This window comes from Talaromyces atroroseus (assembly GCF_001907595.1).
Source record: "Talaromyces atroroseus strain IBT 11181 chromosome Unknown scaffold_2, whole genome shotgun sequence".
NCBI classification, from domain to species: Eukaryota; Fungi; Ascomycota; class Eurotiomycetes; order Eurotiales; family Trichocomaceae; genus Talaromyces; species Talaromyces atroroseus.
The window spans coordinates 169,711-187,390 of NW_017971434.1; the positions used below are offsets into that span (position 1 = coordinate 169,711).

Here is a 17,680-nt window from a genome sequence, read left to right on the forward strand (position 1 = left end):
TTATTTCTGTATCATTCTCATCTTCATAGGTTTAATCCTCTTGTTCTCTCTTTTTTTTATTTGGTTTACTTCGTGAGATACCATTTCTTCATTCATGCAGTTCACTTTCCAAAATGTCTTTCGATCAAATGATAAACTTAACTCTCATTTAGTAGTAGGTATGGGCTACTTCTTTTCAACCCTTGCATCAATATCCATGGTTTTCGACGACCCCTCTCCATTCGAATTCGATCCCTCCACGGCCAAAACTGGCAGTTCAATACCAGTCACCTTCCACTCCATCCCTATATATGCATCACTCACAATCAGAACATCAACCTTTTTCGTAGTGGTCGCTGTGGTCATTTGTCCAAGGGAAGACATCACAAATTCATCTGGAAATTTTACGGCAGCCTTTGCTGTGATATTATTATGGGTCTTCTTTTTGGTCGATCGAGAGTCTTGCATATTGCTGTTCGGGCTCTGGTTTTGTTTCTGATTGTTGAACCACGACACACGTTTCAATGCAATGAGTTCACTCGTTTTGTCCGTCGTTGCCGACGTTACAATGAGGAAATATCCCTCGGTTTGCGGTTTAGGGAACTTTGGTGCATGGATTTTGAAGTCTGGCGTTAGTGGTGGGTTCTGTCGCGTGAGGGTTACTGTCATTCCTTTAGCGGAGAGATCGGATACGGATATGGACAGGCGCGGGAGTGCCGAGGAAATGATCTTGTCCACTTGTTGGGGGCTCGAGGCCCTATATAGTGAGGTGGGCAGTGTGTCGTTCAGTGTCTGGATAAGTGTAGATGCACGCATGGACGTAAGTGCAGTTAGTGAATCTGGTAGAGAGCGAGCCTTCTTCTTGGAGTCGGCTTTCGTGGTTCTTTCCATCGCCGTTGCCATCGTGCCCGGCTCAATGCCAGGTAGAATTGACAAGGGGTGGTCTTCTGGCCATCGGGCTGATTTGATGCATTGCAAAAGAGTAATCATCATACGGCATGCGGGAAAATACCCCAATTCGGCCAACACATCAATACTAGCCTGGATAATACGAATGCCCTGGTCAAGCACAGAAGTCTGGTCACCAACGTAATCCGAAATGGGCAGATCGATCCGAGACATGTATGCTTGAAGTAGCAAGAATGCTTTGATATGAGGGTCCCACATTGGTAACTCTGCCATCGCCTCGGGCAGGTCAGACAGTGGCAGGTTACGCGCAAGTTCGGCATTGATGAGATCTTCATTGTGGCGGACGGGCAATTCGTCGAATTCCGTGGCAGAGCACATCCAAGCAAGCACATCCTTGAATGATGGCTGGCGATTCGCATGACTCATCAGGTAGCGGATGGTCTTGTGGGAAAGATAGTAATAGCTCATGATTTTACCGAAGGGTGTCGAATCAATTTCCCCGGTTGCTGAATCCAATAATACACATGAAGACTCGGCGAGTTCACTTAGAGACTTTTCGACAAGGTCAATCATGAACTCCGATGCAATTTGTTGTGCGGCAATGGTGTTGTGTTCTTCGGCGGAAATTTCCAGCCCGTAGTAAGAAGGATTCTTATGTAGACGACGGAAAAAGAATGTCCACGTGAGGTAGTCCAATGCATCTTGCTTTGTAGCTATTGTCCCCGCGGAGACCTCGGCGCCCAAATGATTGTCCAGTACTTTGTGAAGGGTTGATTCCACCGGGAACCCCGTGTGTAAGAAGTGCTTGTAGAATGCCTTCTTAGCATCTTGCGTAAAGATTCGAGCAATACCCGAATTATCAAACTGCGGCCGTCCAGCACGTCCGAGCATTTGCAGCACATCAGTCAAATCCATGTCTCTGTAGCCTTCAATTTTGGCATCAAAATATTGCGTTCCTTTCACAACCACAAGATGTGCGGGCAAGTTCACACCCCATGCTAGAGTGCTCGTAGCTACAAGTATCTGAATCTTGTTATTTGCAAAGAGCTCCTCAGCCAATTGCCTGTCAGACTCAACAAGACCTGCGTGATGCAGTCCGATTCCAAAGCTGAGGGCTTCCCGCAAGGCATCGTCCTTGACACGAGCAAGATTGAGTTCAAGGTCGTCTTCAGACATCCGGACAAACCGCCTTGGATTATCTTCCATTCCACAGTAATTAATGAGATCCTTTGCAGTCAATCTCGTCTGTCTCCGAGACGCAACGAAAACAATGACGGGCTTCTCAGGTGAGTGGTTCTTGATAGCCAGAAAAGTTGGCCGATTCATAGACTGCATTAAAGGGCAAAATCCACGTTGTTCGGGGAACCCATCAATATAGATCTCCAATGGCACGGGACGAACTGAATGTCGAAAGTTATATAGTCCTTCTTTAACACCCAGCCAATTGGCCAAATCAGAAGCATTGGCGCACGCAGTTGACATGCCCATCAACCTGACTGAGCCTTTCGATTGCGACGCGATATAGTTCATACGAGACACAATAATCTCCAAAATAGGACCACGATCACCGCCGAGCAGATGGATCTCATCGATAATGACCAAACTAACCTGGCGGACGTATCCTCTAGTCTGCCAACTACGTGAAATACCATCCCATTTCTCTGGGGTTGTAATGATAATATCCGCATCTCTGATGGTGCGAGTGTCCGGCGTGTTGTCTCCAGTTAACTCAACCAACTTCAACCCCATGGCATTTGTAAGTCGTTTTCGCCAGTCCTGCACTCTCTCACGCACCAGGGCTTTCATTGGCGCAATATAGACCACTTTAGATCCAGGTCGCTCACGGAATGCCCACCACATCGCCAGCTCACAGGCAACAGTCTTTCCACTTCCAGTGGGCGATCCCAGCAAGATATTTGCTGATGTATGATATAGAGTGTGGAAGAGCTGTGTCTGCATGGGATTGAAGAATTGAAACCGCTGTGCATAGATCTCCTCCAGGATAGGATTCTTCAATGCGGATATCGGTAGGGGCTGAAGATCCAGGAGATCAGTATATACGCTCTCCGTATCTGGTCGAATGAGATGTTGAAACGAGACCGGGGTAACTGTCTCTGCGCCAAGCCATCGGTCAGACACCGCGCGGACATAGATCTGAGCGGGCAAAGGATCAGACAGTGGGATAGTGAAGTTAAGTTCGTGGTCGTCGTGAAGTTTCTTCCGACTCAGTATAAAATATTCATGGTGGTAGATCTCCGAGGTATCTGAATTTTCAACCCAAATCCAGTATCCTTCTGACGTTCCATGGTGTCTGTCATTCCAAGTGAATTCTGGATAAAGCAAGAGGCGAATACGAAGAACGTCGCGGTTCAAAGGAGCGATTTCAGCATCAACGCTGAGAGTCGGAAAGTTGTCCAGTAGCTTAGTGAGTGTATTTCCCATGCGATGATTATGCACAAGCTGGCCTATCTCAGCTGGTTCCATATCCCGCATTGACTCGATCGAGGAACTGGGTAGCTTTTGGTCTAAATTCTTGAGAATTGGCAATGGCAGGTCAAATTGGTGGAACGGATGCTGAAAAGGCCATATCTGTTTCTCGATGGACTTGCACATCGATAACAAAACCTGACATTGATATCCCCAGCGACGATTTAGGGCAACCATAAATAGAGCACGGCAAATACGCGCTGATTGCTGGGCCACGTATGCCAAGTCGGAAACCAGGGCAAAGTCTTCCAGTTTAGCACGAGAAATATAAGATTGAAGAAGGATGTTCGTTTTTGCATGAGATGAGTCGTTCTCTCCTTCCACCTCCGTCTGCAAGGCTTCGTCACGTAACCGATCAAGCTCCTTCGATTCATTTTCGCGAGCTTGAATATTGTCGAACTCTCCACTCATACTTATCATTTTCAGAACATCGGCCTCGCTAGCTCTGGGACGCATGAGTTCATTGAATATTTCAATACTAGTTTGCAAGACATAGAACTGGCTTGCTATGCGACCAACATCCTTAGCACGAAGTTCTTCCGTTCGCTCGTTGAATATAATCATCTGGCTTTTCTGCAATACTCGGGCAGCGTTGACTATCAATTCTCGGCGTCTCTGTACAAGCATTGGATCATCGCGAATCTCTGCCCATTCAATACCATAATTCCGCGGCTGGCGTTTCATTCGCACAAAAAGATAGGAATAGCCAAGCCATTGCACAGCTTCGGCAACCGTAGTGACGGTCCCGAGGGAGATTTCGGCATTGAGATTGTCAACTAATTTACCAGAGAAGCGAGATTCAATTGGTTGTTGTGATGTCACTGCAGAGAGATAATGATGCAGCTTGTCATGAGTCGTGCAAATAAAACCGATACCAGTATCCTGAAACTGCGGTCGACCAGCACGACCAAAAATCTGTAGAACATCGAGAATTCCGAGATCTATAAATTTACCTTCTTGCGCACTGTATAGTTGGGTGCCTTTGATGACAACAGCTGCAGCAGGCAGATTGACACCCCAGGCCAAAGTTGCAGTACAACAGAGAACTTTTATATGCCCTTCAGCAAACATTCGCTCCATCAAGTTACGGTCTGATCTCGTAAGACCGGCATGATGGGTTCCAAATCCAGCAGCAAAGAGGTCACGCAGCTCACGTGCGCGAGCATTTTTTAGATCCTTGACTGCCTGGCTATACCCTTCAGAATCTTGCCCTGCCATGAAAAGATCCTCACACTGTTGCTCAGCGGCCATTTGCTTGAATGTGCGAGCTGTCAGGACTGTATCTTTGCGAGAGTGAACAAAGACCATGACTTGATGACCCTCTTCCAACATATCTCGTACTTTTTCAAAGGCAACAGCGTCAAGGTTTTCGCGAGATTGTTTGCTGCCAGGTTTCCCTTTGACGCCGACGAAATGTTGTTCTAACGGCACTGGACGAAAAGATTGGTCGAAGAAGAACAGACCAGCTAGTCGATTCACTTTTAGAAAATCTGCAACATCAATGTAGTTTGGCAAAGTCGCAGAGAGGCCAATAATTCGAATTAGAGACTGTGTGCTTTCGACTTGACGTTCAGTTCGCGCAACAAGAGACTCAATAACCGCGCCACGCTCATCATGGAGCATGTGCACTTCATCAATGATGAGAAGTCGTACTTTCTGAACAAGTTCGGTATCTCCCGTGCTTTTCCGTGTAACGACATCCCATTTCTCTGGAGTTGTCACTATGATTTGAGTCTCCACAATCTCACGCTTTGTCAACTGCATGTCCCCTGTTAATTCACGAACTTGAATTCCAAGCCAAGCTAGTCGCTTGCCCAATTTTTCCGTAACCTCAGCTGCCAATGCTTTCATCGGCGCAACATAAACTATCTTGAAATCGTCAACTTGCACCGTAAACTCAGTTGCATCCGGTACCTCCAGAGGGTTCGGTGTCACGTTCTTTGCAATGGCGTTGAGGATGGTCAACATAGCTGCATCAGTTTTACCCGCACCGGTTGGGGCGCAAATAAGCATATTTTCGCTAGTTTTGTAGGCCACTTCATATAACAAACTCTGCATGCGGTTCAAAGACTTGTAGCCTTTGAACGTCCCTCTGCACAGCCCATCCAAAGATGCGATTTGTACAAGTTTCTGGTTCGGTCCCACGGGAGACACGCCGCGGGAAGCAGGAACACTTATCTCGGTATATTTCGGTTGTTCAACCTGTGTACTCCCCAGCGGAAGTCCATATTTCTTGCCTCCCAGAGACAGCGTGTTTCGAGAGTCATGCAATTTGTACACATGCGGATACTTTGGTTCTTCACGACTTTGTGCTGCTGCCAGTGTGGCATGTTTGTGTTCGTAGTCCTGCTGGCGGAGGGCTTCTTCACGCTGTGCGCGTGTTTGCAAAGTCCCGGCTATTAGCCCGTCAGTCTGTGCAGTTGTCTTTGGTGCCTGAGAAGAGAGGATATCGCCTCGATGGGCGATGATATCAATCACGAAATCAAGGTCATCAAACCCAATAATTTCAGCCAAGGACATCTGCAACTCGTCGTCGCCACTGTCTGAAGCCAGCAGAGCCATGATCTGTTGTAGGAGCTCCCCATAATGTAAGCCAGACTTTTTTGCAGCCAGTTCCTGTGCTTTGGAATCCAGCCAGGTATAACCATAGTCGGTAGCGAGTGCTACTCCATTTATGTCATCGAAACCGTCGCTCTCTTCATCGGAGCTGATGACATCCCAGATATCATCGACAGCGCCTGATGAGTATTCTTCATCGTCAAACTCTAGGTCAATGTCAGTTTCAATAGTTGTGCCAAAGCTCTGGCGGCGGTCCTCGAGCTTGAGGTCAGCGATCGATTGCTTCATCCGAGAGAGCTGCAGCAGCCACTCAGACTGCAACGAATCTATTTCTGACATGGTGAGTTTTTGCTGTATGTTTCAACACCTTTGATTTTCTTATGTATTTGGGGGTCTCTCTTTGACGGAGAATAAAAGGACGGCGCGTCTGGCAGTAAATAAACAAAATGGTATATACAGTTTTGACGAGGTTCAAGGTTGAGTTAAGTTGTCAAGCGCCGCTTAGCCTGAGGCAAGCAAGCTGTACCCGCCGGCGCCTCAGGCCCTCCACTAGCAGGCGGGGAGCTGATAGCAGCACAGGACATCCAAACAACAGACAGACACACAGGCAGGCAGCGAGATTCTCCTTACAAACGCAACTCGTCGTTATTTTCCTCATCAAGTGAATAAGATCATATCTCGGTTTATCAACCATACGTCGCTGTCGCCATCATGAAGATCTATTATATGGGTGTACGTATGTTCATCACCGCTTCGCCTTGTTCACGGGAGCTCACACGGGGTATCAGATTCTTCGCAACGAGACCAAGCCTGCCTTGGAGCTCTCTGGAGAGAAAGATCTCAGCAGGTACTGAAGGCGAACACTTGGATCTCCAGGATAGAAGCTCATATAATGTGTGCAGTTTCTCCCGATTCACTCGCGACAACTACTCCGAGTTCATGATGTAAGAATCCCCACTTCACAATCGAGCAGTTATTTGGAGTTTGCTAATGCCTTTTGTTATTTCTAGGCTATTTACAAAGACCGTTGCTGGTGAGAATAAACTGCGCTGATTGCGAATGAAGCCCGAGCTTATCTTCTACAGAACGGACACAACCCGGCTCAAGGCAAACCATTGAGGAGAAGAGCTACAGTAAGTGGTAGCCAGGTTCGCCGTGAAAACGAGGCGATAAGGTGAACAAAAATGCTAATTTCCTTGTGCATCGCTATAGCCTTCCATTCCATGAGCCGAGATGGCATTGCAGGCGTGATTGTTAGCGACAGCGAATACGTACGCGAAACCCATATACCGTTTCTTCTTCCGCGATGATTTTGAGCTGACAGGCCGCAGCCTCCACTTGTTGCTCAACAGCTTCTTTCCAAGATGTGCGCAAAAATCTCGATCCGAATTGACTTTTGTGCAGCGTGCTGATACTGGTTTTCTAGAACCGACGAGTTCATATCTAAACACCCTCGCAGCGATTACTCGATCCCAAACCTTCCGGAAAGGAGCCTGGCATTTCCTCAGTTGGCCGATTACATCAAGAAATACCAAGATCCATCGCAGGCCGACTCGATCATGAAGATCCAGCAGGAGCTAGATCAAACTAAGATCGTTCTGTACGTACCGAGTACAATAAGAACGGCAGTGGATATCTTGTCTAACATGATTGGATCACAGACATAAGACTATTGAATCGGTTTTGGAACGAGGTATGTTGCACATCACTCTATGATATAAGATGATGAGCTAACCGTCTCTTTAGGGGAGAAAATCGACAGCTTGGTTGCCAAGTCGGATGGTCTCTCTGCTCAGAGTAAAATGTTCTACACTCAGGGTATGTAGCCCCTTGGTTATATCGGTATCGTGTTGATATAAGCTGACAATTATACAGCCAAGAAGCAGAACTCCTGTGCGTACTCCGGAACTACACTCTCTCCGTCTGATATTCTCCGTCTGTTGCGTAACTAACAATTTCTAGGCTGCATTGTTATGTGAATAACAAACATGTTCTTGTCGACATCCAACACCTCGAAAGACGATTCCTATTCCTTGAAGGTTTTCGAAGATCTTCTCTCTTTGTTCACTCTTTTGACAAATATACATGCTTCCCTTTCCTCTTGAATTTTCACATCAACGGTGTGATTCATATATACCGCAGCCTCACGTACAAAAGCATGGCAAATCAAACCAACCCATTTTACTTCGTTGTGTTCATTATCATTCGATACTCTATGTTGTCCAGTTTGTTCTCGTTTGCTCAGAGCCGAAGTTCCATGCTAGTTTATAAAGAAGAATACTTAATGACCGATTATTGTGCACATGTCCAAGAAATGTCCATATGAGCATCACAGTAGTTAGGCACACCACCGTCTATAAGAATAATCCTGTCTCATTTTCGCCCCGAGCTTCTACTTCCCCATTGCCAGCGCTATCGCTCTCGCTGCCACTTTCCTCGGCCTCTTCACTAGGCAACATATCCGGAAACCAGCCATATCTCTGCAAGTCAACGAAAAAAACGCCCATTGCATCTTGATCAACCGTGACGCCCTCGTGTCTCAACGCCGTTGCTTGACGCGCTGCACTACCGGGTCCTCTAGCAGATGCAATGAATTCGATATAGATCAGTATACAGTCGTAGGTTTTTCAACATGACATATCCCCGTAAATCCTTGAACTATCAAGGAAGACCCAAAAAAAAAGTAAAAACGACAGACATACCGATGCGATATAGTCCCCTTTGCATTTACAACCCTCTGCCACGGAACATTATCGTCGTGGAAATGATGATAGATTTCCCCCCTCTCGTCGTTCTCGTCCGCTGGATCGGAGTCATTGCTTCGATTGGAGGGGAGATGTTTGAGGCACATGCCTACTTGGCGGGCTCGACGGGCTGTCGTTCAATTAGGTTGATTATTATTCCACGGCTTATGAATATCTGCCCATATGTATAGGATGTTTGTAGGGCTACGTACGATATCCTAATAGACGTGCTATATGGCCGTATGTTGTTACGGAGCCCAGGGGTATTTCTTGCACGGCTTCATAGACGGCGTTGAACCAGTGTTCTGCTTCATCTGTGCGTGTCATTTGTCTTCTGAAGCTTGGCTAGGTTTTCTGTTCTGGAGATTTCACGTCTTATTTATCCCTCTTACTACAATACTCGTTGATGCTTTTCTATTGGCTCGATTACCCGCAACAACATTAATCCGCGCTATCATCACTTTCCTCGACGCCGGAACATATCTCCAAGCTAGCTACAGCCCAGAAACACAAAGACACAATGTCATCGTTAGCAGACTACCTCGCCAAGAACTACCTCACTGCCGACCCGCAGCCCGAACGGCCCAAAAAGAGACGCAAGAAGAGCAAGCATGCATCCGAAGGCGACGGCGACGGCGGCGGCCTCATTATCGCCGACGACGATCCGCCTTCCCTCCGCGCCTCGGCTGCCATTGAGAATAACGAACATGACGAAACCTCCCCTTTCATTTTAGACGCATCTCGCACAACAGCCGAGTTCAGAAAGAAGAAAAAATCAAACTGGAAAGTGCTCGGCGGGGGGAGCACAACAGGGCAAGACGAGGCAGATGCAATCCTTGCCTCAGCCGCGGCCGAAAGCGCCGCACGACGAGAAGCAAACGAAGCTGACGATGCGCCTACAATAGAGGAACAAGAAGAAGATGATTTCAGCATGCCCCGCATGGAATCCGGAGCGCGCGCCGGCCTCCAAACGGCCGCCCAAACGGCGGCCATGGTAGCAGCACAAGAACGCAAAAAGAAAGCGGAACTAGCCGCATTTCAAAGGGCACATTCAGCGGCAGCAGCAGGAGGAGGAGTAGAAGGAGGATCTCAACACCAAGAAACCATATACCGAGACGCATCAGGACGAATAATCAACGTTGCCATGAAACGGGCCGAGGCGCGACGAGCTGCCGAAGAAGCGCGCGAGAAAGAAGAGCAGGCCAAAGAAGCGCAAATGGGCGATGTGCAACGGCAACAGAGGGAAGAACGACGTGAAGAACTACGGTCTGCGCGCGCAATGCCGGTGGCGCGCACGGCGGAAGATGAGGATCTAAACGCCGAGTTGAAGGCGAGAGATAGGTGGAATGATCCTGCGGCTCAGTTCTTGACCTCCAAGAAAGCCGCAGTTAGTCGCACGGGTAAACCGCTGTATAAAGGCGGGTATGCACCGAATCGGTATGCGATTAGGCCTGGTCATCGGTGGGATGGCGTTGACCGGTCGAATGGGTTCGAGAAGGAGTGGTTTCAGGCTAGGGCGAGGAAGGAGAGGAATGCCAATTTGGAGTATGAGTGGCAGATGGATGAATAACTTTTATTACTTATATCCATCCTAGATTGCATGCATGAGATAAAATAGTTGTATACCCTGGAATGAAGAGAAAAGCATTCAAATCATTCTATCTACTCCTACCTACCTGACCTAACATAACATAACCAAAAAGAAATTCGAACAAATGACAAATCGATCTTTCGTTTCTTCTCATATGAAGAAGGCATGCGTCGGGACAAAATGAAACTGCAGACAGAATTATGGAATTATATAAACTCGTTGGATCGTTCGTTTCAAAATATTCCCATCTAGGCAAGCCAACCTTCCGTATATCTCGGTCACACGAGGCCTCGGAGTCTTCCCAAGTTTTTTTGATCTTTGATCATTCGTCATCATCATGATCATAATCTTTCCTTTTTCTTTAAAAAAAAAAAAAAAAAAAAAAAAAAAAAAAAAGAGAGGGCGCACAATCATCCATCAAAGTAATATTCATGTCGTATCGATCAAAAATCCAAAAGAAAGGGGGGGAGAGTGAGTTCAAAAGAATGTTAGAGATCTGTTAGACGAGCATGTTTAAAAAGACAAGGACATGGCATGCATGGAGGGAAAGAGAGAGAGAGAGAGAGGCAAAAATAAAAAGGAGAGAAACGACAACAAAAATGAGAGGAAAAAAAAAGACAAGATTACTATCGCCGCTTGACTTCCGATGCCCATCCCTCAATATCCTCCCCTTTCGTCCCAGGCGCAATCCCCAGTTCAGCGACATCAGCCATACCGGGCGTCAATTTCAGAAAGTCATGACTCGACATGCCGCCCGCGTTGGCTCGGTCTTCCGGTAATAGCTCCAACATGGGCAGGAGGAAGTCGCTTATTTGCTTGCTCTCTTCCACTGTGAAATGGTACTTCTCGCGCAACACGTCCGGCAGCGCCCAGTGTCGGAGTCGGTGAATGTTGCGCAGCTCACCGCGGCGGTTGAAAATTTCCTGTGACCATCGGCCGGAGATGCAGAGAGAGCGGGGGAAAACTCCCAAGAGTTCGATGATTTGCGCGATGTGATCGTCGTCTTTTCCATATTTTGTGCCAGATTGCGGGTCAAACAGGTAATCGCCAGTGATCAATTCAAAGACCTGGTTTTGTCAGTTCAAAATAAATCCAAGCGAAAAAGAGATGAAGAGCTATGAACGAACCATGCATGCCATGCTCCATACATCAGTGCTAGCACCCCATTTCGCGCCAAGGATAACCTCTGGTGAACGATATTGGCGTGTTTGGATGTCATTTGTGAAATGATGACCGACCCAGCAGGCATTACCCAGATCTGCAATCTTGACAGAAATGATATCGCTGTCAGCCTCCTTTTCTAGGCTGGATGACGATTCGGATGTGTTCTTGTCTAGAGAGATGCCGGATACCTCCCTTTCTAGAAGGTCACTATACAAACTTAGCTACGTTCAGACAACACGCATGGGGCAAAGCTTACGCTGTCTTTTCGCGTTGTTTTTGCTTCTCATCTTCTGGAATGGTAGGGATGTTTTCTTTAATACCCAGAGCATCTTTCATCGACAGTCCTGATTTCGAGGTCTCTGTTTGCTTTTGGGTCAGTGTCTGGTTCTCAGTCAATTGGAAAGGAAAAGAGGCAAAACTCACCCGCTTCGTTCATTACCTGGTTCAAACTACTATGGGAACTGCTCATCTTGAACGGGTCCATATGGCTGAAACTGGTGTGCAAAGGACTAGGGAGCGGCTGGCTCCCTGTGATGAGCGTCCTTCTCCGTCGTCGGCCATTACGATTATCGTCCTTCTCTGCCTTGGACTCCTCTTTCACGTACGTCTTGACAATTTGCTCCACATCTCCAATCTCAATCAAGACATTTTCGGGCTTCAGGTCGGTATGGATGATGCCGCATTCCCGATGCAGGTAATCCAAGCCCAATAGAACCTGTTTCGTGATCTGTCGGACCAAGGGCATGGGGATGCCACGGTGGTTCCACCGCTTGATCAAGCCGAGCAAATTCTCTCCCAGCACTTCAAAGACCATACACACGTGCACGCCATTAGGGCCCTTGTGCTCGAATGAATCCAATAGACTAACGACGTGTTTCCGACCGGGATGGCTTGGTTTCGCCTGGACGATTTTGTTGAGCAGTTTGATTTCATCGATCGCGGTCTCGGTGTAGTGTGCGGCCGACCGCACAACTTTCAATGCGACGTGTTTGCCATTTGTGGTGTCGCGCGACAACCATACCGTCGAAAAGTGACCCCATCCCAGCTTGCGAACGACAACGTACCGGCCGTTGTTGTATGTCTCGCCTACATGGACTGGGTGGTAGCCGCCTTTGCAATAATCCTCGGAGTCCTCTTCGTCGGCTGTTGTTTCTTGCTCCTCCCCAGATGATGACGAGTCTGAGCGGGCAAGAGGGATTCCGTAGGCGGCCTTCTGGTGAGGGAGGGAGGATGCGACCGGCACACTGCGGTAAGAGTTAGAGAGAATATACCCAAGACACGCGGTGCCACATTACGCAAAAGGAAAGAAAAAAAAAGAAGAAGGAGAAACATACCCTTGGCTAGAAGTGCCCCCCGAATTCGAGTCCGTTGCCTGCATGATATTCTCGTTTGTCACAATCGGCTTCAAGTCGGTTCCCTTCCTCCTCTTCTTGCTGCCATTGCCATTGGCAGCTGCGGAGGCAACGCTTGCCATTTGTTTTCCTTTGTTGATCACGGCTTTCTTAATATCACCTCCATTCATCATCCCTCTACGACGCGCGTGAGTGGGAGATGGGGGAAAAAGCAGGTTGTTGCCGGCAGACCCAGACCGAGACCTAGACCGTTCTGTGCTGTGCTGTCCTGTTCCCTGCGCTGAGCAGCGCAATCAGGTCCAGAGGAACAAGGTAAAGGGGTCGAGATACACAGAGCGTGTTGGGCGCAGGAAAGAAACTCGCAGCAATCAGCTAGTTAGTAAATAGGCGTCGTGGTGACGGAGGTTGGCGGCGGTGTTGTGCGGACGGGAAGAGGCAGCTTGGGCTTGGAGGGGTCTTCCTGGTCGAGCTTTCTTTTTTGCCCTGGCCAAACAGAAGCCGAGTCAGGTCCAGCAACCAAGGCAGAGACCGCCACTCGGGAGTCGACAGTAAGCGACAGATTTCTCCTTTTCTGCCGGGAAAGGGGGGGGGGGGAAAGGGAGAGGGGGAGGCGAGAACAAGGATTAGTTAGTTGGGGTTGGCGGTTGGCCGTGAACGACGACGAGAGAAAGAGGGGCCGGGCAGACAAGACGGTAGCCACTCGGTCGGAAGTCGCCACGCGCAGGGCTGAGCATCAAAGCTGGCCGCTCTGTCACTACTAAGCAAGGTGGTATGTTCCAGCAGAGCAGCAGAAGCAGGATGAAGCAGAAGGTGGCAGCGTCGCTGGTGGTGATGGTTGCGTTGGAGTTGGACTGACATGAGTGGGCGCGGGCGCTACTGATTGGCTGCGGGCGTCAGGTGCGCATCTTCATCTTCATCCTCACCTCTTGCGACTCTATCTCGGCATCTACGGGCAGTGCCTGGCAATTTACTCGTCTACTGCATGTCACTGGGAAAAGAGAGTGCTCTTCATTGCGCCTCCTACTCCTATGCCTACTTCGATTCGACTATTACGTACTGATCTCATCGTCGCTCAGGCCGTCTGCCGGTTTAGCGCCAGCCAGCCAAGGCTATGCATATACCGACGGCGCAGCTCTCAGCCGGCTGATCCCAGTACTGCTTCGCATACAGCTCAAGCAAGCTGTTCGAGTTGATCGACGCGTCAACGTAGTCGTGCACTTCGTATGTGTGATCCTTGTCGATGCATTTCAGCACAGCCAGCACTCTTTTCTCCAGGTAACACTTTCTGCACGCTTGACCCCGGCTAGCGACCATGACCGTCATGAGTGTTTTCCTCGCCTTCACCACCGGGGTATTTTTTGTCGAGAGCAGCGAGAATCTTCGAGGCATAATCAGACTTGACATTCTCGACAAACCGAAAGACATTGTTGTACGGGCAGATGATTGAAAGAATTATCGCGTGTGAAAGGACCCTGTGCTAAATCGTATCGAATGGACATCCGATTTGTGAAGGTGAGCCTCGATGTGTCGTTTCTGGTTTCAGAGACCACGATCCGCTCGAGGGCCGTTTCCACGAGACTGTAAATATTGCCTTCGTGGCCGTACGGCTTGCGCGAAATATAGTACGACCGTAGAACACAGCCAAAGTACTCGGTGATGTTATATTCTTCTCAAAGCTCTGGGATTCTCTTGCTGACTCCAAGTCCATCTGGGGTATCAACTCTTGGTCCTTGCCGTCTGTATCTGTATGGAATTGAAATGTCTCGCAGTTGAAATCGAGATATCAACGGGCATACCTCAAGTCTGACCGCACAGTGGCGTCAAGTGATTGAGAGTTCTCGCTGGCGCCTGGCTGTGGTTGGATACTCTTCGCTGGTCGGGTTGGATTTAAGACTCCAAGAGGATTCATGACACCACTACATGTGTTTGATTTGATCCCAGACATAGCAAACCATCTCACGGTCTCATCGTATTTCCTGGACCGGGATGCCTGGGTGTCGTTCCTGGATGATTTTTGTGATATACTCCAAGGTACTATTATTGTCGAGATTTGATTTATCTAGCCGGGCCAGTTGTGTCCGACGAGAACAAACAAATCGATATCCTCGTGCTGCACTGCGGATTTGAACCAGTCTTCCTCTATCATGGTGTGTGCCAGGTGTACTTCAGTGTCATCGGCAGGCGGGTCCATGTCAAATATGATGTCAAATGCCATGATTCGAATTCCGTAGGGTGTTTGGAAGTACCAAACCCGACTGCCAATGGGCACGAGCTCGTTATCATTCGTCGTGGTGTCGTTGACGTAGACGTTGCTGGTAATGTATTAATCACCATAGTGTTTTGCCAGGTTCATATGTGTTGCATTTGGCAGTCCCGCGTCTATGATGAGATCGTGATTGCCCACGGTGAGTAGACTGAAATCGGTCAATTTGAATAGTTCGTCCGTTTCCAAGCCATCGGGTTTTGTCACATCGCTGAGTCCGGCCCCGTCATGCAAGTCGCCTTTGTTTCAAGCCCTATTAGCTTAGTTCAACCATGCAGGTGTGTCAGAACATACCAGGGTCAACTACCAACAAGTCGACTTGAAGCCGCTTGGCCTTCTCGCGCATGCGTTGGACAAAGGAAACAACGTCTCCCCAGTCGGCACGATAGTTTCGCTCCTTCATGTGGCCTTCATACCACCCATGGAGGTTAGTTGTGTGGATGGAGCTTAGCTGTCCCCATTCCAACGGTCTCTTTGGAAGGACATCGTAGGCATCAGGTTGGATACACGCCGATGCAGCCTCGCGTTATCTGCAGAAGTGCAGGGAACTGAACGACAGAGGAGATATAGGAGGTACAGTCCTACGAGACTGAACAAGGGAGCCATGTTGAATGAGTTTGTGGTACAGAGGAGACTGCAGTCCACAGTCGCTTTCATTCAAGAGTATTTAGATAAACACTGTACTGCGTAGTATATACAGTGACCCCAGTTCAGCGGCGCCTAAATACCGATGCAGGGGGTCCATCCTTTCTACATTGAAAGTGCATGCGCATATGCATCTGTAGTGCTACATTGCTTTGTTACACCCCATTCTTGTCTTCTGTCTTCTTTTGCACCGCTATGTACATCGCTATGGCTGTTCGCTGATCTGCTTGCGAAACGGACATGAGCGGTTACATTCAATGACGGCGAGGCATGCCGCAATCCCACCGAGGACATGTCAGTTCTGCCCGTGAAATGCTATTGCGCCCTGACTTTGTAGAAGAGTTGACGAATAAAAAATTGTCCGGAATCAACCCCGGATTTGCGCTCCGGAAATACACTCCGGAGTTAAGAACGGGACGCCTCGGCAGCTTCCGCACGCCATTCCGTATGGGGTTAGGTGTCCCACTATGTCCTGTGCCTCAGGTAGGAGCTTCATTCCATTGTATGGCGTGGAGTGAACTCTGTAAAAGTCGAATATAAGAAATAAAATTATGCATTCTATTCTAAGTTGTACAGTCAATTCGAATGAATTAAGTATTATGCTCAGTCCGCTTATTACACGCTGATTCTGCACGCTACGCCGTTGTTGCTTGGCTTGGCCGACTGGAAGTACACCGCCTAGCCTAACCCCTCAACCCTCAACTCTCAACTCTCAACCTCTCTGCTGCTGCACGCTTTGTTTACATTCCTCATATCAACTCAAGCATCTGCACGAGCCTCTGAGAGCTGGCTGCATCGCGATACATGGCTCGACCAGCCAAGAGCGCGCCGTAATCCGCTCTTCCGACTGCGACATACATATAGATATGGCGAACCCGTTCATCGAGCGACCCCTGGTCGACCGCCTGCTCGCCTCGCCCCTCGCCTTCTTCCTTCACCCCGTACACATTCTACTCCTCCGTCTGCGCGGTCCTCCTCACCGGCCGTCTCAATCCAGTCGACCGATCCGCGTAGTCTGCATCTCCGACACGCACACCCTCGAATGGAAGGACGTGCCCGAGGGCGACCTCCTCATCCACGCCGGCGACTTGAGCAACGATGGCAGCGTGCGCGAAATTCAGGCCGCCGTCAACTGGCTCAAGACGCTGCCTCATGCACACAAGGTCGTCATCGCAGGCAACCACGACAGCTACTTCGATCCGCGCTCGCGACTTGACCAAGACCGCGACAAGTCGCTTGCCTCGGTCTCGGCGTCTACAGCGTCGATACAGTCTATAGATGACTTTGATAGTCATCGCATCGACTGGAGCCAGACCGACGCTGACGACATCCACTACCTACAACATTCATCCGTGAGGCTAGCCTTCCCACCCCTGGAACCAGGCCAGTCAGCACGCTCCCTCAAAGTCTACGGCGCGCCCCAGATCCCGACGCCCATGGCCATGGGTCCAGAACACGCATTCACATACCCGCCTCAGCAGGACGCATGGACAGGCACCATCCCGATGGAGACCGACATCCTCGTCACACACACCCCGCCCTACACCCACCGCGACCTCGGCCCCAGCTTCAGCATCGGCTGTCCCTACCTCCTCAGCGAAGTGTGGCGCGTGCGACCTATACTGCACGTTTTTGGGCATGTGCATTTCGCGCATGGTTCAGAGCCGGTCTTCTGGGACGAGGCGCAAAGGGCGTGGGAGCGCATATCGACGCGGTGCTCGTCGCGTAGTGTGGCTGCTGCTATTGGTTCATCTCGTCGTCTGGGCTTTGTGTATGACTTGCTGACGCCGCAGAACTGGGCTGATGCGTTGCGCGTCCTGTTTTATGGGTTTACGGGCATCGTCTGGTCGCGTGTATGGGGCGGGGTAGTCAATCGTGGCGGCTGGTTGGTGAATGCCGCTGCGATGTATAAGGATACGGGGGTGTTGAGGAACGCGCCTCAAGTTTTTGTCTTGTAAGACATGATTTTCCAGCACATAATGACAAG

General features: G+C 49.2%; 6 protein-coding genes across 6 annotated transcripts; 3 read left to right on the top strand and 3 right to left on the bottom strand.

Annotated features, from left to right (window-relative positions):
* Positions 1-165: 165 nt before the first annotated feature.
* On the bottom strand, positions 166-6,273 carry UA08_02189 (putative helicase mug81; the record flags this gene model as incomplete). The annotated part of the gene is made up of 1 exon (XM_020264803.1): positions 166-6,273. The coding sequence occupies one exon, from the start codon at positions 6,271-6,273 to the stop codon at positions 166-168; it is 6,108 nt and encodes a 2,035-aa protein (XP_020122248.1).
* A 372-nt stretch (positions 6,274-6,645) lies between these two features.
* Positions 6,646-7,913, top strand: UA08_02190 (Synaptobrevin-like protein; the record flags this gene model as incomplete). The annotated part of the gene is made up of 12 exons (XM_020264815.1): positions 6,646-6,666; positions 6,723-6,781; positions 6,837-6,878; positions 6,945-6,967; positions 7,020-7,067; positions 7,147-7,205; positions 7,266-7,300; positions 7,361-7,534; positions 7,596-7,627; positions 7,681-7,752; positions 7,810-7,827; positions 7,897-7,913. 12 exons carry the CDS (start codon positions 6,646-6,648, stop codon positions 7,911-7,913), a joined length of 600 nt encoding a protein of 199 aa, XP_020122249.1.
* Positions 7,914-9,198: 1,285 nt separating this feature from the next.
* UA08_02191 (Pre-mRNA-splicing factor cwc26) lies at positions 9,199-10,248 on the top strand (the record flags this gene model as incomplete). The annotated part of the gene is made up of 1 exon (XM_020264826.1): positions 9,199-10,248. The coding sequence occupies one exon, from the start codon at positions 9,199-9,201 to the stop codon at positions 10,246-10,248; it is 1,050 nt and encodes a 349-aa protein (XP_020121783.1).
* A 647-nt stretch (positions 10,249-10,895) lies between these two features.
* On the bottom strand, positions 10,896-12,907 carry UA08_02192 (hypothetical protein; the record flags this gene model as incomplete). The annotated part of the gene is made up of 5 exons (XM_020264837.1): positions 10,896-11,336; positions 11,397-11,640; positions 11,690-11,792; positions 11,857-12,677; positions 12,768-12,907. The coding sequence occupies 5 exons, from the start codon at positions 12,905-12,907 to the stop codon at positions 10,896-10,898; spliced, it is 1,749 nt and encodes a 582-aa protein (XP_020121782.1).
* Positions 12,908-14,455: 1,548 nt separating this feature from the next.
* UA08_02193 (hypothetical protein) lies at positions 14,456-15,451 on the bottom strand (the record flags this gene model as incomplete). Its single annotated transcript, XM_020264848.1, has 5 exons — positions 14,456-14,528; positions 14,582-14,788; positions 14,879-15,097; positions 15,256-15,301; positions 15,343-15,451. The coding sequence occupies 5 exons, from the start codon at positions 15,449-15,451 to the stop codon at positions 14,456-14,458; spliced, it is 654 nt and encodes a 217-aa protein (XP_020121785.1).
* Positions 15,452-16,559: 1,108 nt separating this feature from the next.
* UA08_02194 (hypothetical protein) lies at positions 16,560-17,651 on the top strand (the record flags this gene model as incomplete). Its single annotated transcript, XM_020264859.1, has 1 exon — positions 16,560-17,651. The coding sequence occupies one exon, from the start codon at positions 16,560-16,562 to the stop codon at positions 17,649-17,651; it is 1,092 nt and encodes a 363-aa protein (XP_020121784.1).
* Positions 17,652-17,680: the final 29 nt, after the last annotated feature.